General features: G+C 41.4%; 2 protein-coding genes across 6 annotated transcripts in view; one reads left to right on the top strand and one right to left on the bottom strand.

The window, feature by feature from the left end:
- Positions 1-1631: 1631 nt before the first annotated feature.
- LOC110014813 (peroxidasin homolog) lies at positions 1632-11619 on the bottom strand. The gene is made up of 7 exons (XM_020701873.3): positions 11179-11619; positions 10566-10604; positions 5634-5924; positions 5136-5429; positions 4777-5049; positions 4600-4684; positions 1632-3215 (listed from the first exon to the last, which is right to left on the bottom strand). Exons 1-7 carry the CDS (start codon positions 11207-11209, stop codon positions 3053-3055), a joined length of 1176 nt encoding a protein of 391 aa, XP_020557532.1. The 5' UTR covers positions 11210-11619; the 3' UTR covers positions 1632-3052.
- A 3059-nt stretch (positions 11620-14678) lies between these two features.
- Positions 14679-24491, top strand: part of LOC101171983 (capping protein, Arp2/3 and myosin-I linker protein 3) — a 35183-nt gene continuing 25370 nt past the window's right edge. For all 5 annotated transcript variants that reach the window (XM_078946486.1, XM_020701861.3, XM_020701862.3 and 2 more), the window contains exons 1-15: positions 14679-14941; positions 16668-16762; positions 18927-18977; positions 19098-19157; positions 20206-20327; positions 20467-20561; positions 20825-20895; positions 21014-21087; positions 21162-21237; positions 21325-21413; positions 22969-23063; positions 23330-23416; positions 23850-23959; positions 24056-24133; positions 24229-24305. In XM_078946486.1, coding sequence (XP_078802612.1) covers positions 14884-14941; positions 16668-16762; positions 18927-18977; positions 19098-19157; positions 20206-20327; positions 20467-20561; positions 20825-20895; positions 21014-21087; positions 21162-21237; positions 21325-21413; positions 22969-23063; positions 23330-23416; positions 23850-23959; positions 24056-24133; positions 24229-24305 — 1238 coding nt within the window. In that variant the 5' untranslated portion in view covers positions 14679-14883. The remainder of the gene's footprint in view (positions 14942-16667; positions 16763-18926; positions 18978-19097; positions 19158-20205; positions 20328-20466; positions 20562-20824; positions 20896-21013; positions 21088-21161; positions 21238-21324; positions 21414-22968; positions 23064-23329; positions 23417-23849; positions 23960-24055; positions 24134-24228; positions 24306-24491) is intronic.

The following is a 24491-nucleotide window of genomic DNA, read 5'->3' as shown; positions in this document are numbered from 1 at the left end:
CCACAGACATAAGCCAAGCACTGTTGTGTTACAGTTGATTGTCTACAGTGCATTTATCATTTATCTTTTCGTCAGTATTAACCTTTGTGCTATCTTAGATGACCCCACCCTTACATTGACGTGTTCTCCCTACCATGACAAATGTGGAAAGATTTCATGTAGTCCATGGACATCAGTGAAGATCACAAATCATTGAAGAAAAAAGGTTCAGAGCACTGTCTAGTGGGTCTAGCTGACCCCACTCCCAATGTTAAAGTGCCTAGGATAGCACAAGGGTTACAGTACACATTATTAAGTCATTATGCATAACATTCCCAAAAACTATATTTTACTACATTTTACTGAGTCTTTGCATTCTTAGCATTTCACTGTAATGACAATAAAATATTATATGTATGTTTATAAGTGACTAATATAATTTGCAAATCAGAAAAAGTGCATTGAATATTATACAGTATAATTTACATTGTAAATGCATTGCTATTTTTTATTTATTCATGTTCCCCCCATTTTTTTAAATTCTTGAAATAATGTTTTTATAAGACTAGTGTGGCCTTCTCTTCTTCTGTCCTCAGATGTGCTGCTAAAGAGCCGCTCCAGTCATCTCCACCTCTGCAGTGCAACCCAGAAGTGATGCAGCAGCATCAAGCGCTTCTCCTCCTCCAATAGACCTAGCTCACTCCTCTAACGCAGTGTTTTTCAACCAGTGTGCCGCGGCACACTAGTGTGCCGTGGGAGATGGTCAAGTGAGCCGTGGGAAATTGCCCTCATTCACTGATCTAAAAACATTTTCCATCTTCAGGATATCAGCTCTGTGTTCATCCAAACAGGCCCTGATAAAACACTGAGTAGTTAGGAATATAAAAGATCTTAAAATTACTTTTTCTTTGTGTTTATTTAATTCTATTAAAGACATTTTGATAAGAATGCAGGTACCGCGATTTAGCTGCAGCTATTACTGTGTAAGGAAAAGTCCCGCCCCTTTAACTGTCTCCGCCAATCATTCTTGAAGGCTTAATCACATGTCATCAGTCTGACCAATCAGAAGTGGTTAAAGTCTTCACTTCCTTGTTCTTAATTCTGCTGATAGAGTTGCTCAGTTCTAACAAAAATACCAGCTAAAGCTCGTCTTTAGCTGGTGGTTCATCTCTTAGAAAAAAAACAGCCGCAACTTCCTGCTTTTTCTGCCACAATTGTCACAAAAATCCACATGAGATTGCGGGGGGGGGGGGGGGGGGGGGGGGGCTGTCGATCAGTGCAGACCATGGATTTCTGCTTTTTTTTTTTTTTTTGGGATGCTGGTGTGCCGCGGAATTTTTGTCAGGGTTAAAGTGTGCCGTGGCTCAAAAAAGGTTGAAAAACACTCCTCTAACGGATACGGTGACTGCTACAGCACCTGCTTGCAACCCTTGTGCTATCCTAGGCACTTTAACATTGGGAATTGGGTCATCTAGACCCACTAGACAGTGCTCTGAACCTTTTTTCTTCAATGATCTGTGATCTTCACTGGTGTCCATGGATTACATGAAATCTTTCCACCTTTATCCACCTTTGTCATGGTAGGGAGAACACGTCAATGTAAGGGTGGGGTCATTTAAGATAGCACAAGGATTAAGAATCTCTGCCATCCTTCCTGTTACAGGGAGAATTGATTCAAACACTTGAAATTTACGAAGATGCAATAACTTCTAACTGGACTTGCCATGATAAGTGTAAACCATGTGGTCGCAAAACAGTTGTCATGTGAAGATCTTGTAAATGACTCTGATGCAAGAAAAACCAGAAGAGTAAATCTGTGGAATGTTTAGTCAGATTGAGGATGTGTGGTTTAAGAAATTCAAGTTAAGGCAGCAGCAAAACACCACCTTGTCTTTGTAAAATCCTCTTTTAAATGAAAAAAACATAATCCTATGTTTGTGTTAATGTCCCTCATTTACGTGTTTTCTTATATTCTTTAAGCTATTTATATTGTATGTAATTGTATATCTTCAATTGTTCATATTTTAGCCCATGGAACACGGTGGCCCAGTGGCTAGCGCTCTTGCCTCACAGCATGAAGGCCCCCGGAACAAGTCCCGACTGGGGGACCTGAAACAGTTTGCATGTTCCCCCCGTGCATGTGTGTGCTTTCTCCAGGGACTTCAGCTTCCTCCCACCATCCAAAAACATGCTTCATAGGTTCATTGGTTACTCTAAATTCCCCCTAGGTGTGAATGGGTGTGTGATTGTGGCCGTGCAACAGGCTGGTGACCAGTGCAGGATGTCCCCTGCCTTCGCCCACGAGTGTAAGGGATAGGATCGGCTGCCGGAACGGAAGAAGATGGATACTCATATTTTGTATTTGATCATTTAATTCTTTTGATGTGCAATTGCCTTGCTTAAATGTAAAAAATTTGCAGAGACAAAGTTATTACGTTTCCTGTGAAACACTAGCAGAGTAACTACAGTAATGCAAGGGTGCACAACTGAAAATCTTGCCTAGGGCACCAAATTGGCTGGGGCCGGCCTTGCACACAACGATGGCTCATTCCATTTATGTCCTTGGCGGGGGTGTGAGCCTCAAGTGAACTTCCAAGACAAACCAGCAGCTCCTCTCTATGACCGTCCATGGGCACGGACAATTTAAAGACCCACAGCACTCTTACGGGTCTGCCTCCAGAACCTTTGGCTGCCTGCTTGATTGAATGGTTTAGCACATTCAGAGAAGTTTGTTTTTAATGAATAGAGTTCATTACTCATTCAAAGCAATAGAAAGAAACAAAAACATTTTCATTTTCGGTTGTTAAAGAGTTTCAGGACTGTTCAGCGATCACACCACTTTAATGCAGCACAGTCCACAGAACAGAGGTCTGACCCATCTCTTAAACTGGCCTCATCACAGACCTGAACACAGGACAGAGAGATCAGAACAGCAAAAAAGAAATCTTTTGTTTTAAATTTCTAGAGTCAAAAATACTTGGCCCTTTGGCTGCCTGCTTCCACGTGGAGGATAAAACAGTCTGACAAATCGGTCTGACTGTTTTTAACTGTCAGCATGAACAAGCCAGGTCCTTTAAGTGCCAGGATACATCTGCTTGTCCATCAGACTGGTCATCTCCATCCAGGACAGGTCCCACTGTACTTCTGTCACATCCTGCTTGGTCTCAGGCAGAGGCACTGATGGGACATCGCCTTTAGTAAGTGGCCAGCAGCTCCGCGAGCAAACCATCTGCTGGCTTCAAATAAACACATAATTATCAGTAAAATATCACACGGTCGGATTATTTAGGAGTCAACCCAGATTACTATCAGATTACCATTACTGTCAGACTGTATAAAGCAGTGACGTGCAGTCAGGGGAGGCAAACTATAGCTTAAAAATACATAAATAAAATAAAATGAAATGAATATACTTTTTTAAAGGGCCCCTATCATGCAAAATCAATTTTAAGTGTATTATAATGTCCATGCCCCACCATAAACATTTGAGCTGTTCACACATTTCTGAGTATTCTTCTAAAAAGAAGAAGAAGGAGAGAAAGGCGGTGCCAAAGGGATTGAGTCGTCGTACTTCCGGGTTGGAAAAGAACTCAAGAAAATAACTAGTATTTAATTTAAAAAAACGTGTTCATCAATAATAATAATGGATTAGATTTATCTGTGCTTTTCCAGACGCTCAAAGCGCTTCCAATGTGTCCATTCTTCATTCACTCCTCACGTATAGTAGGTGATGACAGAGGCGTGGCTGCCAGTTCACGCCTACGTCCCTCTGACCATCAGCGGGACATTCCTACACATTCACACACCAGTGGAACCACACTGGCAGCAGGGAGGGTGATGTTTATTGCCCAAGGACACAACGACAGTTGACTGGGGGGAGCGGGGATCGAACTGCCGACCCTTTGATATTGGACAACCTGCACAACCTCCTGAGCCATTATCAGCTGCATGGATAGTGTTTACTATAAAAGGCTTAAGAATAGCATGATATAGCCCTTTTAAATGAAAAATAAAAATAAAATGTTCATTTTTAGACATTTCCTTTCAGTTATTACTTTTTCTGTGCGGGTTTTCAACATTTCTTTGGTGAAAAAAAATAAGTGAATTTATGAATTTCCTGTTCAAATACACGAGAAAGTGGCAGATTAAGCCCCAGCGGTCTCATTTAGTCTTTTTTATCAGCTGAAAATGCGCATTAGAAACACAGCAGGCGAGGCCCGCAGTACCCCTTTTTTCAAGGCAGAGGGCGCTGGTGACCTCAGAGAATGGGACACTAAATGATAATAGAATTAGTGGTAGCAGTTAAGTGTAGCCATCCAGTTATTCTTTAATATTGTTTAGCATACATTTTCAAATGGAGGATTTAGCGCCGCATGGACTTCCTTTGCAAGTAAGTCAGTAGTAACAATTTTGGTGATTTTTTTTACGGTACATCTTGTAAACGGATTAAAAATGTTGAATTGAAATTTTAAACAACACATTTTAACTGCTGCCAATCAAATGGTGAGAAAGCTACTGTGTAGGGTTCATTTGTTTGTAAATCTGACTGATGATGTCAGTGCCTTACCAGCCGTGAACCCCACCACACGTCACTGGTACAGAGGATATCCTGTATCTCACCTCCTGCTGTGAATTATCCAAACTATGAGCGGAATGAGACACAGAAGCACTATGGTAGACGACACGGCAAACCACTTCCAGCTGCCTGATGGTGAGAATAACATGACAAATCTCTGTAAATGCTGTTCTAAAACTGAATCTCATCATTCCAGATGAGCTAAAAGTCACTGTACTGACCTCGGTCAGGTGACACAGACAGCCAGCTCTCTGGACTCTCCATCTTCCTGTCTGGACTCGAGCACTTGTAGGAGCCTTCATCTGTTATTTTAACCCCCCCAATGGTCAGAGTTACAGCTCCATCTGAGCTGAAAAAATTAAAAGTCCCGATATCCATTCCGTCCCTAAAAAATGTTGCTTGTTTTTGCCTTTCTGTCCTGTACTGACAGAACAAAACCACTTCATCCCCCAGGTGTACGGGCAAGGCCGGAGTCCTCAGAAGCATGTTGCCATCTGTCAAGCAAATAATCAGATGTCATGATTTTATCTGTTTTATGTTAAAATACAAACACAGTATGTGGTAATCAGTTTAGACTCACAGTTTACTGTGATGTTAACCGAATTGCTGCGGCCTCCAACACCCTCACACCAGAACAATCCACTGCTTTCACTGGTGGCTTCAAAAGACCAGTTACTGGATGTTTCTGGGCAAACAGCGCCCCCTGGTGGTGGACATGGTGTTCTTTGATCCACTGTCGTGATGTTCGGATGGACAGGAGAAAGCTGCTTCAGCTCCCACCCCTTGGGAGACGTGGGGCACTGCACTGAAAAATTATCCCCTTTGAAGATTTGCCTGGTGTTGGGTGTCAACGTTAGTGAGGGAGGGGCCTCTTCTGTTGAAAGAGAAAAAAGAGTCGGCACAATTTTATGTTGGCTGTTTGCTCCTGGTTAAAAAAAAACAAGCTTTTAATCTGCACTAAAATAAAGATGGTTCTGCGTGTGTCTCTGCAGTTTGAAGATACTTCCAAAGGCGGTTACACGTTTGGAGTTTAAAGCATTTCTATGCACTTTCATCTGGAGGCGTTGCAGCTTCTTACCTGACACTCTGAGCACAACCTGAGCCTTAGAGGTGAGGTTGCTCTCTTGCTGTTCTGCTTTGCACCAATAACTGCCTGCATCCTCCTTTGTTACTGCCGTGATGGAATAGCTGTCTCCATAGAGCGAGTGCCTGTGGTTTGGTGTGGAGGCAGCGTGGGATGTGTGCCTGTACCAGAGGTAGGTCCATGCAAAGGAGAGGTTGGATGCCATTCTGCAGTAAAGAAATACACTCTCGCCGACGAAGATTTCTGGTCCCGGAGGCCACACAGACACGATGGGTACAGAAAGATCTGCAAAGGCAGACATGCGTCATTACGGCGTCCCCTTCAGGACATCCTCCTCTGTCTAGGAAGTCAACCGCACAAGTTACTGGGAAAAAACGCATGACAACTGGGTTGCAATGATTGATTCCTTGTAAAGACGATCCGATTCATATCATAATTTGCTGATCCGGTTTTGAGGGCAGGAGCCCATTATTTATATTATATTATTTATATTTCTTCAGATTTGTTGCTGAATAAATCATTAATACTTGAACACATTTTTTTTTACTTTACACATTAAATAACAAAATTAACTTACTGACTTGTACACACTTAGTTAATTTTGTTCTTATAGTTTTGAGTACTTCTATCCTTTTGAGTTCTCTCTGAGGCCTGACGCTGGAGCAAAGGGAGGAGCCGGACGACTTCCTGAACATTTCTATTTGGAGACGATGGAGGGGGAAGACATGGTTTATTCTTTAATTGAACCATTGGTTGCATTGTTGGAATATGTCAAACATGTTTTGAAGTGTAAGTTTAGTTTTGTTTGTTAAAGCTTTAAATTACTAGTAATTTACTTCTTCAGTTAATATTTGGATTTTTAATGTTTCATATTTGTAGTTCTCTCCCCTATTGTGTTGTGATCAGCCAGTATAAAATCTCCCTATTTCCTGTTGGTGGGTCAGTTTGGGTTCAGTTGGTTTGAGCTTTTCTTCACGATTCTCTCACTTAGATTTGTTTAGTTGTTCCCATTTGAATTCAGACCCATGCCATTTTTGTGTGGCGTTGTTAAACAAGAAGTATGGAGCCCGTGACCTGACATGGGTAAAATGATAAATATCTTGTTCCCACAAATTAATATCTTGTTCCCACGCATTAATTAATTTGTGCGAACGAAATAATTATTCACGTCATAAGTCATTCACAAACACGGATGTGAGCAACATTTGGATTTAAAGCAGATACCTTCACATTTCTGTCTGTGTCTCATTACATTAAACGGAGGACATGGATGATGTTTAGAGATCAAATTTATTTATTAAAAAGCACAAAAGCATCAAACTCGTTAGCAGTCATTTAACATCCAAAGGCTAGAAGGCTACATGCTACATATCCCATCATGCATCACACATCCCATTACGCATCTCGACCAATCACTGTGGCCCTGTAACTGTGGTGCATTCAAATGCAACAGGATAAATAATAGGCTACGTAGCATGTAGCCGACTAGCCTTCGGATGTAGAGTGACTGCTAACGAGTATGTTAATAAAAGATAAGTCCTGAATATTACTATTCCTAATTAACCCTAAACTCCAATATCAGCTGGCTGTCCGTCTGGCTGTCCAGCCAGCTGCCTGACTTTTCGGCATGACAAGCAAAAGAGCTCCGAGACAATAATAAATCGATCATTCTTGTTTTTATGTTTCCCGTCTTGAACGAATGTGGGTCACAGAGACACGAAAGTACCGGCAGAAAGCGGCTTTTGCAGCAGAATGGAGTGCGTGTGTAAATGAATCCAGACATGGAAACCTGATTCCCAATGCTTTTGTGCTTTTTAAAGTAAATTAATTTGATCTCTAAACATCATCCATGTACTCTGTGTAATGTCATGAGACACACAGACAGTAATGTGAAGGTATCTGCTGTAAATCCAAATATTGCTCACATCAGTGTTTATGAATGCCTTGAATGACGTGAATGATTATTTCGTTCGCACAACTTAATTATTGCATGGGAACGAGATCTTAATTTGTGGGAACGAGATATTCAATATCTTACCCATGTCAGGTCACGGGCTCAGTAAGAGTGAATGTCAAATCCATTCACATTTTAGTTTCCTAAAGTTCAGCCCACTGTTGTTTTTCCACATCCAAAGACTCCAAAGGGAACATTCTTAGAACATTCTAGAACACTAGATGGTCACATGACTTTGATCAATTCAAAGAGTCTCCACTCATTGGACTGGAATGATGGACGGATCAGTTTTTGCTGACATCACGTGTGTGTTGTCTGCTGTGATGCACTTGGTCGTTTTTACGTTATTTTAAAATAAACTCACTGTGTCTCAATTCAGATGGTATTTTCTATTATTGATTATAATTGATTTATTTCATTTTGAAACAATTTTATAATGGTAAAGGTTGATTTGATTGACAACTTGCCTCAGACAGATTGATTGGACTGCAAAAATATAAATCAATACAATTCATTTAAATTGATTAATCATTACACCGCCAATCATATATACATTCTGTCAGAACTCATTCCTTAAGAAAAAGTTGTTTTAGCAAATCTGTCAGGTTTTAAATGTGAGAAAATAGGTTTTAGGAGAACCTCTGTTGAATTTAGAATCTCTCTGTGGCATGAGAGCAGCAGAGCTACTGACAGAAAAGCACTGGAGAGAGTGTTGAGGTCGGCGGAGAAAAATCATTGGGGTCACACTGCCAACCATCTGGGACCCGGAAAAACAACACTGACTGATGAGGGCAACACAGATCACCAGGGGCTCCACCATACATACATATATACCACTGGATTGGCCGTCACGCGATATATGACGTTACAAACGTGCGCCATTGTGATGCATTGAGTCTTGCCAAGTGAAGTAATGAGGAGGTCCACACAGGTATGCAAAGAATCACAAAAGGGGACGCAATGTTTGGCCATCAACTGCAAAAATGACAACAAAATAATCAGATGGAGAGGAATCACCTCTCAGAGGTTAGTGATCACATTTTGACAGAGAGAAATCAGGCTGAGAAGCGTGATGTGAATGTTAAAGTTTGAGTCATCCATGCATATTAACAATTTGTGTTTTAATGTTTTATTTATGTATGTATGGACCCTTTTTTTATTTCACAGCAAATACCCTATAATCATAACATTAAAATTACTTATCAATTTTTGAAGATGATTAAAGTTATTGATCTCCAATCACTTCACTTACCCCAAAAACTGATTCATGATTTTTCTAATGAAAAATAATTCGCACATATTTTTCACTTTTGATACTTGATCTGTAAATGCTATGAAGATTTCTGAAACACTGTTATGTTTATTTCTTCTGATATAGTGTTATTTTTAATCATAGTGATGATTTTTCTAATGAAATTAACCTAAACATATTTTAGATAACTGATGTGCTATGTTGATATCCAAAATAGAGTTATGTCTATTTTACAGAATTATTAGGTAATTCATCGTTGTCATGTGATTCATTGATACTTAAGGATTCTTAATGACCTGAAACTGTTGGTAAGGCATGGGCATCTCATAAAAATGTAGGAACCGGATGATGATAAAACATGTAATAAAATGGTTACGGTAGAACAGAGGTGGGATTATATAAGTTTGCTTCCTTCCACTCCCTTTCAAGCAATCTTTGATTTAATAACTAATCATCCTAAATTTGATACATCTGTATCAAACTGTATCTGTATCAATGTATAAATGCTGATTGTATTGTTTCGTGCGTTATTCTTGCTTTGATTTTTTTTTAAATAAACCATTTCAAATCATATCAAATAAAGTAAAAAATTAAATTTTTATTACCTCCAAATTTGACATACTTGCTGTTTTGAAGACGTGTTTGGGATGTAGTGCAGGGACAACCTGAACTACAACTTTCACAAAAGCCTTTGTAGCTGAAGATTAGACAATTTACAGCCAAGCTACTAATTTCTAATAACTAAGCAAAACTACCTTGCTGATAATTTACACACCTGTTTAAAACCTACAAAACAGCAGTTAGTTAGTTAGTTGGTTACACTAATTAATGGCAAATTGTTCATTTATTTGTTTTGTTTGATTAGGACTAAAGAGAGCAACATTTACCAAAGTGTGTTATGTGGTTTATAATAAAACACATATAAAGTCTTGCAGTATTCACAGATTAGTCTTTGGAGATAGTAAATATCTAAATATACCAGGATTTCCAAGCTTTAATTTGAGCTATGTTTCGTGAAAATCAGTTAGGAAATGAAGGAGCTAGCTGGATTTTTGTGGCTGATTCCTGCCTGTCGTAAACTGGAACAGCAGGGTTTTTGTTGACGTGACTTAGTGCATAGCAAAGGCACCTGCACGCGCATATCACTGTGTATAACAGCAAATATGCAAAGGCCAATCCAGTAATATATATCCACCAGCCCAACTCATACCGCAGCCTGCCATGCAGAACAGCGAGGCTGCATGAAAGTTTCTGCCATCAGACTCCTCAACTCCTTCAAAGACCTCGGCTTCTAAAAATACCTGTTCACCAACGTCTTCCCCTGTTTTTCTTATCTCACACCTTGCACACACCACACAAATCCCGTTTTGCACAACAGTTTATATTGCATCAAACCTCTTGTTTAGTTGCACTTATTGTATTTCTTGTTCATTTTTAAATTGCACCTGCCTTACTGTTGAGTTTTAACCCGGTATGTGCTCCTTCTATTACTCTGATGTCTAGATGCTGTTCTGTTCTGGCTGGTGACTTGTCATTTAGCTATGCACAAATGACAAACAAATAATCTGAGTCTGAATTTTAGTTTAAGAGTCTAACAAAAAAAAAAGACAACTGAGGACAACTTACAATAAAATGAACGTTTCGGATTTTAATCATGCCTTTGTCACTTGTGTAATTGCGGTGTGTGTATAGGGGGCAGGTGTTTTTCTGTTTAATTTACCTTCAAGAGCAAAAGCGTGAAGAATAAATGCAGCCACACCTGAAACACAGAAACACACAGCTTGCCCTCAGTGACGTACCACACAACCCTTTGATTTAGACTTGAAACGCTGACATTTTCAGGAGAAATGTGGCTCCAACATCCAAACTGCCTTTAGTATCAGATAGCTGAGTTTCCCATTCTTTAATGAGGCTGTTTAGACTGTTACCCACCCCATGGGAGAGCAAGGAATGCACATTTTCTAGCTGCTAGACAACCACACTACCCGGCAATGAAACTTAGTGCTGCTTTGGTTCATGTACACATAAGTCAAGACTGTCACAGACAAAATAGCCAACACAACAATTTGGCGGCCTCATCCCAATCATTTCTATTAGCCCAGTTTCCGTTCTGGACGCTGCACATCATTTTAATTTAGCACAGACTGACAGTCCCAGCTGCAGCTGTTAAATTTACGAGCCTGCAAACCATTCTACAGTTATCTGCATCGACTTTAGCAAAGGAGCCCAGCTTTGGGCTGACATCAGCTCCGCTTTGACAGCTGAAGGCATTTTTAAGAGACTTGGATGCCAAGTCATCAAATTTGTCTCTTGTAGGTGTCTGAGGAACTCACCCAGCAGCGAGGGAACGAGGATGGTCTTCATTCTATCCAGGACTGAAAGTCCAGAAGCAGCTGTGCGTCTCCTTTGCTATATCTTAGAAAAATAAATCAATGAAAAATGCCACTTTTCTGGTGCAGACTACACATATATTCCCAAGATCCAGCAGCTATTTTTCACATAGGGTGCCTTTTTTAGAGAGGAGTGACTGTCACAGAACACGACAAACAGAGATGGTCATCTTGGTGGAGACGTTTCCTTCCTCTGTGGACTTCATAATAAGCCATCTGAGGGCAGATTTGAGCACCATGAAGGAGAGGGCTGAAAAATCCCCAAACCATAATAAAACCAATTCATCATCCAGTTCCTACACCAGTCCTGCTTCCTGCTCTGGTGCTGAAATGACCAATTGTTCTGACTCCAAGGAAAGCAGTGTTTCATTTCCTTTTTGCCACCTTTTGTTTGTGTAACCCACCAAATAGTTTGATAAGCACTGGAACTCTGTTTTGTGCAAATGCCCCCCCCAAGGATGAACCCTAATGACTTTGCTGATCCCGACCTTTCCTGTAGCGCCTCCAGCAGGCTGACATTTGCAGTTCAGGCGGAAATGTCTTCCTTCACAGCAACCAGAATGGTTAAGCTAACATTTTCTTGACCCTCCTCAGTATGAAGTGAAAAACTATGGATTTGACTTTTAAAAAAACAATCCCATGTGGGATAAAGTAAACATGAGGTTCGGTTTAGGACTATTTATTCTGACTCGCACACAGATGTCAAAAACCAGCTGTCTCACTAAACCCTGTCTTGGGTTTGTATCTTGTGTTTTGCCTCACTTTCTAAAAAACATGATCAAATTAAAAGAAATGCATAAATTGTCAAATCCAATCTTCTTTGAAAGAGAAGATTGGATTTGAAAAAACGTTTTGAAAAATCTACTTTCAAAGCGTTCCCAGTGGTCTTTTATTTATAATTGTGCTCATTTTAGCCAAAATCTAAAAACCTGTGTCGTTTTCTAGGACAGTTCAGTAGAGTTCATTAGAAATTCACCTCCGAGTTGTGGGCAGGACTGTTGGGGCCCAGTAAGCCCGCCCTGACTTCCCATCATCCATCTGTTTACACTCTCTTGCGCTAGCTTACAGCCCCTCAAAACCCCAACCTAAGATTTGCGGTGCAACAAAAATGGTGAGCAATTTTGGAGCTATCCAGCCAAACAGTTTAGACCCAGATCTCAGTTCAGACGAGGAAAACAAAACATTCATGGATCTATTTGTCTGCAAGTGAATGCATCAGACTGAGCGGAGCAGGGAGCTGGTGATCTGCCGATTGTAGCTTCTACATCACAAGTAGGATCTCATTCCAACCGCATTCTTCCGTCTGCTCCTGATTCACAACAACTTAATTAAAGAAATACTCAGAAATGCAATTTGAATCTAAATTTTCTTTACACGTGCCCTCCATCATGAGAAAAAAAACTACAAGAACTACTTAAAAACATTTTAAAAAATCACATTTTCATCAGATTGAGTCTTTAAAACTTTTTCTTAATTATTTGATATCAAAAGAAGTTCTTATTTAAGTTCTTTTCCGCTTCTGTTTTCTACATGCTTCTTTCTTTTTGATAAATACTGACCGCTTCCTGTCTCTTATCAGATAGAGTCTATCTGATAGACATTTCTACAGCTATTAAGACCAATGAAAGACTGTAAAACCTTGGGTTTGAGCATCTTCTTCATCTCCAGAACCTTCTAGGAACTCTTGAAACAGGCATTGTCATTTATGTTCAAATCTCCTGATGTCTCAGACTATCCAGGCTCCATCAAACAAGAAATATTATTTACTACACATGTAACCCCTTGTGCTATCCTAGGCACTTTACCATTGGGAGTTGGGTCATCTAGACCCACTAGACAGAGCTCTGAACCTTTTTTCTTCAATGATTTGTGATCTTCACTGGTGTCCATGAAAAATCACATGAAATCTTTCCACCTTTATCCACCTTTGTCATGGTAGGGAGAACATGTCAATGCAAAGGGGGGGGGGGGGGGTCATCTAAGATAGCACAAGGGGTATTTAGAAAGGTGCCATGGTTTTCTGAAGTCTTTATCTGTTCCAAATCTCAGTGTCAATGTTTTGTAATAGGGATGAAGGCCATCAGTCCCGTGAGTGAAAAGAAGCTTTGACTTGATAGGAGAAACACAACTGATGCTCAAGGAACATTTAGTGAGTGTTACTAGTTTTGAATGAGACAAACAAAGTTAAAGCAAAAATTGAAATTATATTTCTGTTAACTTTGTTCATGCTTCTTCAGACCCTGAACCAAACATCTGGGTGGAAAGTTGAGGTGTTACCCCCACACCTGAGTTAAAAAATATCAATGGAGACCTTCACAACTTAATTAAAATATACTGTACTAAATATTCTGTACTTTGGTAATTCTTATTGATGCTACTTTATTTGTATTTTATTGATCTCACAGTCTTTTTTGGGTTTTCACTTATTAATAATTACCCTCCGTCACCTTTAGCCTGAAGGGTACAAACGTCTGTGATTGCCGACAAGAGGGTCACATTTGGACTCATGAGGGCATTGACCCCTTCACGCCACGAACGCTAGTTTAGTACCGTTTCATCCAGGACTCCATTTAATTTAGATTCACCTTGAATGGAAAAAACACTCAAGAATGTTTTTATATAATTGGAATTCAATCCGATTTACTGATCTAAAATGGATTCAGATCATCTTTATCCAAACTTCCAGCAGTGAGACTCAGACAGAAATTCCTGCTACTGAACAGTGAAGTTTTCCAGATTCTTGGATTTCTTCCAGATCATCAAGTGTAAATGAAATATGTGTCCAAATATATAAAGTAAACTAAAATGAATGTCAGATCCATTCACATTTTAGTTTCCTAAAGTTCAGTCCACTGTTGCTTTTCCACATCCAAAGAATCCAAAGAACATTCTTAGAACATTCTAGAACACTGGATGGTCACATGACTTTCTAAATTCAAAGAGTTTCCACACATTGGACTGGACTGATAGTTGATCAGTTTTAATGACATCACATGTGTGTTGTCTGCTGTGATGCACTTGGTTGTTTTTATTATACATTAAAATAAACCTACCATATCTGTACAAATGGCATCTATGTCGATATAAAAGGGTTTTCTTTCAAACAATTTAAAAAACATAGGTCGATTAACAATTTGTCTCAGACTGATTGATCTGGTTGGATGTAAGAATTCAAATTGATTCTTTTATTAAGTTGATTAATCGTTACATCTCTAGTAAAAAAAAACACCAACCAATACTTCCTCCAAATTTTAAACCCAACAAGCACGTGCAGAACTAAATAAATACATTTTGGAATAGGTTTTCTTCTTTGTAAAGGTCCATCTGATACCCTTCGTCACAGGTAAGTACAGCAGCCTCATTATATCTCATTGATCCCGCCTCCCCCTCCTCATCATCCTCCCTCCTCCTCCTCCTCCTCCTGTTCCCATATCCAGCCTCTCATTCTTCACAGAGCATCTTCCAGGAAGCTTCAGCTTGTCCGATGCTCCTCTGAAATGCCGAGAAGAGAGACAATCCTATCTGTCCTTTTGTGACAGAGAGGAAGAGCAGGAGGAGGAAGGCAGCGAGAGGGAGCGCAGGGAGGAGGGAGAGAGGTCCAGCGGGGGGAGGAGAGAAAGGGGGAAGCGGCAGTAGAGAGGAGCAGACATGGCTTCTAAAGAGCTTACAGCCTCTGGTTTCGTCAGTGTGAGCAAAGACATTACAGGTGGGTTCACGCTCGCTTCTTCTTCTTGCTCTCCTTCTCATCCCCGCGTGCGCCAGCGGCGCGTGGGGCCGCGCGCGGAATCCTCTCTTCCGCGTGGCTGTTGGAGGCTGCGACCGAGCACGGATGCTTGTGAAAAGATCCACCTTCATGTCGAGTCCCGAGGCTTTCCGGGGGGCTGTCTCCCCCTCAGTGCACGCGAATTATATTCTGTGCAGATGAATTATTTAAGGGAAAGAAAATATCTCACAATGCTTAGGGGGGCTGCCCTGAAGGGAGGGGGGTTACAGGGACTTGAAAAAAAAGAAGAAAAAAATCTAACATCAGCTTTAGGCCAGGGGAGGAAAGGGGCGTTGTGGAAATGATGCTGAACTCGTGGGTTTGATTTCTCCTCAGCCTGATTCTGACCCTCACGTGGTCCACTTCGTCTTTGTCTGTTTGCGTTCCTGCAGCCTCGGTTCTGGTCCGGTCGTGCAGGTGCGCGTCAAAGTGTAGAAGGATGAAGAAGTGATGAGGCAGATGTTCACTCTTCCAATGTTGAATCCCACCCTGGACCTGTTTCTGTGCTTAAAAGCAACAGTTTCCACGTGTCAAAGTCGCAGCAATGCCCACAAACTCACGGATGACACGCGCAAGCGCGCGCCGCTGCGTTAATTACTCCTAATGACTCTATTAGGCGCTGATGTGAATCCCTGCCTCTCCTCTCAGACACCTGCCGGGCGGCTCCGCCTCCTGCAGCCCTACCGGCGCACGCTGCCAGCATGGAGCACCTGGTGGTCTGCAAGGTCACCTGAAAAAGGATAGAGCGCAGCAGCTTTTATATCTAACAATGAGTGCAACATGTGTGAGAAGAGCCTTAAATGATGCAGATGGCGGAGGGCTGTTGGTGCTTTTCTGGAAACTGATGTGCACTCAATAAAGGGGTTGCAGTCCATGCTTTCATTTTGGCTCAAGAAGTTGATCCCAGAGCCTTTAGTATTGATTTCCTCAATCAACTCATCAGGCCGCATGCTGAGCTGATACAGTAATTGAGAGGCTGAATCATATCATTCCTGCTGGCCAGTGTCTGCTTCAGCGATGGCTCGATTTTCCGCTGGTGCAGCAGGCGGGTCTTGTTCAAGCAGGGGTCACAGCACAGACTGAATCAGTGACTATCACATGCATGTTTCGCCCCACAAGAAAGATAGAGCATAGGGGGACATGAAGTTCAGTTTAGCTGTGGAGACTCCGTGGGATGGGCCAGTTAGACACACACTGAAGGCGGCATCGTTTCACAAGAGCTTATAGTGTCCCATCTTTCCTTGGTTTGTTGAATCAAACCAAAAAGCAGCTGCAGATGCGTTTCCCTGCTCGACGCAACTCTCAGTCTGTCCTGCTCTTTGAAAACTGGCTTTAACTTCAATGACCATTTTTCTAGTTTAGTCAGTATTGTGTTTGTCTGTCAAAAACACTGAAAAGCCTTGGACTTGTGCATACTTCCACCTCAACCTCCAGGCAGACTTCAGCTGTTTAAAAACAGATCTGAACAGACACGACGTTCTGCAAATAATCCTGCACAGCGAACGCGACGTCCCATTTTGTGTTCATCGAGGTGTCAGTCTATTGAAGTGCCCTATAACTGAGACACACCATAAGATTCTAACAGCACATTTCGGATTCACGCTGATGAACTGAATCTTTTCAGACCCACAGAAAGATAATCTGTGTAAATGTGTGTTTTCCTCCACAGAGAGCATCAGGAAAATCATTGATAAATCTTTGATTAAGTTCGTTTGTGGAATTAAGCTTGACACTAAAAGTGGAAAAACGGAGGACAGATTCCTGGTAAGGATTTTTTTTCTGTCTCTTCACATTTTCTTAACTCCCAGTTTGTGCTGATAGACACCATATTGCTGCTGCAGACACATTCGAGGGGCTTGTTTTATGCATTTGCAGTCTTTGATGTCAACTTCCACTGAGTCTTCCACCGTCACAGCGCTGATATCTACGTCAGCAGCGAGCTTGAACGTCTTGCTTCTACAATCACTTTGCGACTGCACCACTAACAGTGTGGGTCTCATGTTGGATGGAGTGGATCTGTGGGAGGGTCCCCTGCTTCATGGGCCACATGGAAGCGGTTGGGGAGCTGAACAGCCTTTGATAATGGGAGCTTTCAGAGCAGAGTATGGGACAGAGATGTGAAGCCACTGTGGGGGAAAATGAAGCTCTGCCATATATCTGAATTGAATCTGGGCCATTTAGTTTTCACACTGAGCTAGAAATTAAACTGGATCCTATATGAAGGCATATTTATAATAAAAACTGCTGTAACATTAGTTTATTTTATCTTCACTTTACTATCTGAGCTTTGTCTGCTGCCCATCAATTAGCAAATGAGTTTTTCCAAAAGGTCTCCTCTTGGCTGAGAGTGCCTCACTCACTGGGTGCTTTAATGGTTCATCTCACAGCAAGGATTGGGAGAAATGACAGTGATCTGTTTGATATTTATATGTCTATCTGCCAGAAAAAAAAAAAACGTGTCCCATTTACCGCTTCCTCTCAAAAAGCTAATCTCAAAAGCAATGTCTCTTTCTCCTGCTGCTTCCAGGCAGAGGACAGAAAAGATCACACCTCCACGGACCACATATTTAATTTCGGCAATTGCAAGTCTTATATGTCCATGTGTTGACATTTTTTTTTTCACTAATTCATTAAGATATTGGGGCAGAATGATGGTGTCAGATCAGTTGAAGGGTTCATTATCTCTTATGTAAACTTCACCAAAAATGCTGCTCTGCAGCAGCTCTTATACAGGAAGCGGGATGTTTGCACGCCGTCCCTTTGAAGTGAATTACTGGTAGAAAGGTTTGTCCACCTGCCTGCATCAGCAGGATTTACTTCTGTTTACTAGCTCCTTTAGGAACCAGCAGTGGCCTGGAGTCATCAAGGTAATGTGATATGATCTGGTTTTTCTAATGAACCCCTTCCTGAGAGCCTTTGAAGTAAGCGTTTGCCTCGGTCTCACAGTGTGCTTCAGACAAACCCGTGTCAAAAAAGACACTGGAGCAGTAATTTAATTGATGTTTCTCATTGGGGCGACACGTGGGATTGGTGGCGTTGTTCTCTCCTCTGGGGCTGTTTTAGCAGGTCCATTTAAGGGAAGGTAGTAAATGATCGGGACTGACGGAGCAGAAGAAGAGGAAGAGCAGAGGGCAGCACTCAGGGCTTTGTGGAGAGCAACAAAATGCCAAGGAATGGTAGCCTTTTGTTTGGCCTGATAGAGAGAGGCACTGACTTTTTTAAGGGTCTGTTTGCCAAATAAGAAATTACTGCTCACTGGGAGGAATCGGAAGGAAAAATCAAGTGTTTTCATGCTGAAAAAACCTAGCTGCAGGCACAGAAGTGCTGGGATTGTTCATTCAGATGGAAATGCACAAATTATTTCTGGACTTGAACACTTTTTTTTTCTTTTTATCTAAATCCCTCTCAACTTTGGATTAAAAAAAAAACCTCACTCAACTGAGAAGATGTAGAAAAAAAATATGAATACTTGGCATCCCAACCCAGTGTGACCAGAAAGATTATGCTTTGAGAGGAGCTGGAGGATGAAGAAGATTAAAAATCTGCAGTTGTTCCCTTTTAAGTTCTCTCATCAAAGTGGAGCCAAATGGCTGAAGGAAATTGCTCATTGACCCAACGCCGTCTGAAATTACACATATCGCACACGTCAGCATATGCCCACAACCCAAACAGATTATTGTTCATCGTTTGTGATTTGAGGGATTGGGATTCAACCAATTCAACAAGTCTGCATTTATTATCCCTTGGCACAGGATTGGTAATCTATCACTGCTTGACAATAAATACTGTCGTTCTGCTTTTAGCCTGATCAATACAGCAGAATTTCCTCTCATCATTACCATGGAAACTCCTCCTCCCCCCCTGGACTGTGACTACGCAGTCCCACTTAAAATCACTTATATCTTCTACTTTATTTCCTTCTTTTAAGGTGCTCACAACATGGCGCCTGTATTTCCTGGCTCCGAAGATCCCCGCTAAGGTACTCCTCTTAATCTATTGTGGAAAAAAAACAATGTTTTTATGATATCTGAATTTCTAATGTCTCCTTTCCTGACGTCATCTGACATCTTTGCTCTTCAAACTGTGCTTTGGACAACAGGCGGAAACAACCTTCAATTTTTTGGAGATCAGAGCTTTGAGTTCTCATCCTGAACACCAGGTATATTTTCTTTTCTTTTTTTCTTATTGTCAAAACAACCTTATTTGGGCATTCTTTCATTGAGAATTCTGCATTTAGACATCCTAATTTACTTTGAATTGAAACATTGGAAATAAGCATTTATCAAAGTCAAGGTCCCATCGTTGAGAACAAATGTCACACACCCAGGTGTGTGACATTTGTTCTCGGCACAGCTGCGTGTCAGTGTTGCCAGATTGGGCAGTTTTCCGCCTAATTGTGCTGTTTTGGTTTTAAATTTGCGGGTAAAATTGGCTTTAGGCAGTTAGGCATAATTTGGGCTGTTTTAGGATCGGTCGGCGGGTTTGTCATGAAAATATAATAGCAGACTAAATCAGGCTGTGTGGCTGTTGGAGTTCTATGTACTGGAGCCCTACGTTAGATTTCATTAATTTCACCACAGACAAAAACCACAGACAGCCACGGCAGGGTTGCGTCAGGAAGGGCATCCGGCGTAAAACATTGCCAAGTTAACCATGCGACTCATCCTCGTGGGAGGGTTGTTTTGCTGTGGCGACCCCTGATGGGAGAAGCCGAATGTGAAAGAAGAAGATATATATATATATATATAAAAAATCCTGAAATGCTTTCAATTTTTACACCATTATCAGACACTTGGCTGAGTCGGAAATCTTTTATTTATATAGTTATAATCTATATTTTTAAGAAAGTACTGTAAGTTGACCACTTAAACGACCACTTTACCACCAGAAGAATGCAGCAAATTAAAACAAGCCTTAATCCTTTAATTGAGTGAAACACGTAGAAGGATTATTTCAATGCTGGAGGTTAAAAAAAAATTAAAAAAAACCTGAGTTGAGTTCTGAAATCATTTAGCAAACAAAATAGACCAAAATCTCTGAGAGCTGCATTGGATAAAGAAGCTAAGGTCAGTGCCTAGTTCAAAGGAGAGAAAGGCAAAGCATGCAGAGCCCAAATGTGCTTTTGTAAACATCAAATCAATGTATTTCTGTAACACTGACCCCCATCTGTTGTTTGTTTCACACAGTCTGTTACACTTTGTCTCCAGGTTATCATCGACACAGACAAGTCCAGCCACTCTCTGCGGTTTGAGTCCCGCGATCATCTCAGCCATGTGGTCAGCCATATCAACTTTGCTCTGTCTCGAATTTTCAACAACTCCATTTTTGCGTGAGTGTCCAGCCTTCATACCGTCCCATGTTTGATGCATTGGCTGATTAACGGAGAATCCTAAGGGTGACCTTTATAAGGGCGGTTGTCAAAAGGTGCACGCTTGCTTACAGTGTTGGTGGTCCTTTTATGTTGGCAGCCCGTCCATATGTCACTCAGACAGTGACCTTTCCGAGGGCAGCAGGAAGTATTCGCCCAGCTCCGAGACTTCGGTGGAGACTCAGAGAGCCTGTGGTAAAACAGACCTCCTCATTTAGCATGTGCTGTCTGCTGTACTTTGCTTGGCCGGCTGGAAGAGAACCTGGCATGTAGGCCTTGCAAATGCTCCCCCAGATGTTCAGCTTAAAGCTGTCGTGCAGACAAAAGATCGATCCACTCGAGGAATGCATGCGTGTGAATTTGCCCCGATTTTGTGTCAGAAGCAGCTGCTCGTATCCTCTCTGACTCCTCTTTTCTGTTTTCCCCTTTTGTTTTCCTCTCCCGTCTGCGTCTCTCAGGAGGCTTCTCGGAGACCTATGCCGCTCTGTGTGACTATAATGGCATCAGCTGCAAGGAGGAAGTGCAGTGGGTAAGAGCTGTGGGACTGTGTCTGTGCCACTGTGAGAGCTTTTAGCGCTACACGCCGTACAGCACAAAGTGAACAGTCACGCTGCATCAGACGGCCTCATGTGTGATTATGTTCCTAGGATGTGGACACCATTTATCATTCCCAGGACAACAGAGAGTTTAACCTCCTGGACTTCAGCCACCTGGAAAGCAGGTGATGACTGAGAAGCGGTCAAACACTATTAGGTCCAGAAAACGGCTTTTGTTCATCTTATTTACTTTTTACAGAGATTTGGCCGTCATTGTTGCATCAATGGCCTACAACACATGGTTCACCAAACTGTATTGCAAAGACCTTCGCCTGGTGAGCATAAACACCCCTGACTATGCACGCTCAGGTTCTGATGAGTCACACAACCCGCAGCAAGTGCGACCTGTTTTTTCTTAACAGGGGTCAGAGGTCACTGAGCAGGTCCTGCACACGGTCAGCAAATCGTCCTGCTTGGAGGAACTGACCCTGGAGAATGCGGGGCTAAAATCGTGAGTTTTTAAAACTTTTCTGAACTTTTTGCTGAGTTAACGGACTTCATTATAAATGCTTAGAAATTAAAGTCTTGAGCCACACAGGCCCCCCAAAAATAAAAATAAATATTGTTAGTCAAAAAGCTGCTAATTTTATCTGAATGAAGATAATAGTATCTTTGGTTGAAAGATAACAGAAAACCTTGAAAAGTTGGATGAGTTTTTACATTTGAATAAACAGGAATAAATATTTAATTCAAAGCATAAAATAAATACTATAAATAATGTTCAAAATGTTAAATTGTACACCTCTAAATGAGTTCATGGCAACTTTGATGCCAGCTGCAGGTTTCAAAATAGCTGGACAAGGGAACAAACCTGTGGCAGAAAGTAGCACTCTTGAAGTCTATTCTATTGGATAAACTTGAGTAGTCATAACAAGTAGACTATAGACCATGTACATGTAGGGTTGAAGGTATCATAACTGAATACTTCTTCAGACTAAATAGATTTTTTTTGTTTACAATACATAGAAAGCGTTACTTTTAGTTCAGACTTTGTAGTACACTTAAATAAACTACTTTTTGTTAACTGAAGGTTCAAAATCATAGATATTTTGAAAAGATTCAGGACAATAAACATTTAAAATTTTGGACCATGTTCAAATATGGACTTCATAAGAACCAACATCTGAACCAACTGGACATAATGGACAGACTGGACAGAGCATTAAACATTAACATTAAAGTTTTACAGCAACATGCACTCCTTTCCTGCCACCGTCTAGCTTTTTCAGCTCAAGAACATTTAGAACACTGATAAATGAAAGTACGTCAAAGATGACCAGAAGCTCGTCAGCAGCTGGATATCAGAAAATAACGAGTTTACCCCACAAGCTCATGACCTGTGGTCTTCAAACTATTGAAAGGGCCTATATCCTGCTTTTTTCAGCCGATGACCTATAACCCCATGGAGAAGTGGCCGCTTGTTTTCATGGATTTGGTGGAGCTGGTGCTCAGAGGAATGCTCAGAAATACAGATCAAAAAACCGCTTTGGGGTTTCTGTTTTTGTTTCTGTTTTTGTAAGGAAAAAGCTCAAAAACTTGATTTAGCCTGAAATAGGCCCCTTAAAACAAGGGCATGCACCAACAAACAAGACCCGTGACGTTTCAAAGGAGCACGTGTCATTGGTATAAGTGCCTCATTTCTCTGTTTAAACATTTCTGTGTTTTCTGTGTTTTGTTGTGAGTAAAACATTGGTTCTAATGATTTGAAAGCCTTTTTATTTCCTTCAAATTGAAAAATGTGTCAATCTTTCTATAACTCAGAATCCACTTTTGGACTTTTAAAGACTCACTCTGATCGAAAGGTTGTTTTTGGTGTCTTTAACAAATGTCTTGTGGCATTTTTTCTGATTACTGAGGAGAAAATTAATATTAAAACTGCATTTCTAAACCCTTTTACAAAAGATCGAAAGAGGGATTAGAGTGGGTCTTTCTTTAAAAGGTATTTTTATTGACAAAAATCCATCTTTAAGGAATAACTTCTGCACTGTGTGGGTGTGTGGCTGCAGAGACTTTCCACAGAAGATGTCAGCAGCTCTTTCAGAGAACCCTTCCTCAGTCATCCACTCGCTCAACCTGTCCCACAACTCTCTGGACAACCAAGGTACGTGCTCGCACTGCGCTCGTCTCTCACTGCTGGAGCTGCTTTGATGTGATGACATGAAAGAACTTAGAAAGAAAGAAAGCCTTTGCTTTTAGTGGTGCTTACAGTTTAATGATCACAAGAAGCCGACTTTTTCTAAGATCAGTATATTATCAAAAGAATATTTACTTTGAATACAATTCCCCTGGTATGTTCTTACCATTTTTCAAAGCTCATTCTGTATGTAGAAACAGAACCATCCCTTTTATCGCATCACTTGTGTGCAGGCGTGTCCAACTTGATCCAGCAGCTGTGTCGTCTCAGCAAAGGTCTTCGTCTCCTCAACCTGTCCAAGACGTCTCTCACCTCGAAAGGTTTGTCTCCTCCTTGCTGCTTCCTCTCCGTCTGTTGACTTAAGAAGTGCTTCATCTCCAAGCGGCACAGTAACCCTGCCGACCATAGGAGAAAAGCAGGTTGGCTCCTTCTCTGGGTTTGAAGATGTACAGCCTCCTAAGCTGCAGATGATTTCGCTCCAAAGAGCTTGGCCTCATGTTTTGCTCTGCCATTACTCCACATTGACGTGAGGTGTCTCATGCTACTCAATTCATTCATCTAACCCACAAAGAACTAAGCTATTGCTCTGAACTGTGCAGTTTCATGTAGCATCTTCTGATACCTGCAGTTCCCAGATCTGTGTGAATTATGTAGGAACACAATATCGCATGCTCTGGTTTTTCTAATTTTTTTTTTTTCCATTTTGCCATCTGGACCCCTGGTATCTGCTTCCCTCTGTCTCTTCCATGTCAGGTCTGGTGTGTCTGTCTCAGGCTCTGTGCTCCAGCGATGAATACTCCAACTCCCTCCTGCACCTGGACTTGAGCAAAAACCCAGGGATCCTCTCAGGGGAGGACGCCTCGGTCAGACGGCACAATCCATCTGGAAACAAACACACAATTATTTAGAGAGATTTAGTTTTCCAGCCTAACGCCGTCCCTCTGCTCTGCTGCCTGCAGAACTTGTATGTCTTCTTGTCTCAGCCCAACTGCCTGGTCCACTTGGATCTGTCAGGCACAGATTGCTGTGTTGACTCTGTGAGTATTAACGGCCGGATCCGCGTTGGTGTGTGACATTTCTGCCTGTGCCGTCTTCAGCTCAGATTAACCGTCTCCACCCTGTGTCCGTGCAGCTATTTGGGGCTCTTCTAAGGGGGTGTTGCGCTGATCTTTCCTTTCTGAATCTTTCCAAAAATGCCTTCTCCCACAGGTTAGTCATATGTTTACGATCACCTGAACCATAAAGAGTGCTTTAAATCCAGATCCATGAAGATACATGTATGCAGTGATTCCATCATAGAAAAGTCTTTATTTATTTATTTTTTCCCGCATCTACCATCCATTCTTGTCTTTTCTTTTTGGTTAGTGGCTCTGAGAAAAGATGATGCTGTCTTTT

This window comes from Oryzias latipes, chromosome 4, assembly GCF_053564925.1.
Source record: "Oryzias latipes strain Hd-rR chromosome 4, Olatipes_Hd-rR_3.1".
NCBI lineage: Eukaryota > Metazoa > Chordata > Actinopteri > Beloniformes > Adrianichthyidae > Oryzias > Oryzias latipes.
Note: the sequence above shows the minus strand (reverse complement) of the source record. Positions and strands in the feature narration are given on the sequence as shown.

Coding starts and splice junctions, on each gene's coding strand:
- LOC110014813 (XM_020701873.3), bottom strand. CDS start 11,209: ATGAAGACCATCCTCGTTCCCTCGCTGCTGG. Junction 5,925..10,565: donor TCACGCTTTTGCTCTTGAAG/GTAAATTAAACA, acceptor CTGCCTTTGCAG/ATCTTTCTGTACCCATCGTG. Junction 5,050..5,135: donor GGTTAACATCACAGTAAACT/GTGAGTCTAAAC, acceptor TTTGCTTGACAG/ATGGCAACATGCTTCTGAGG.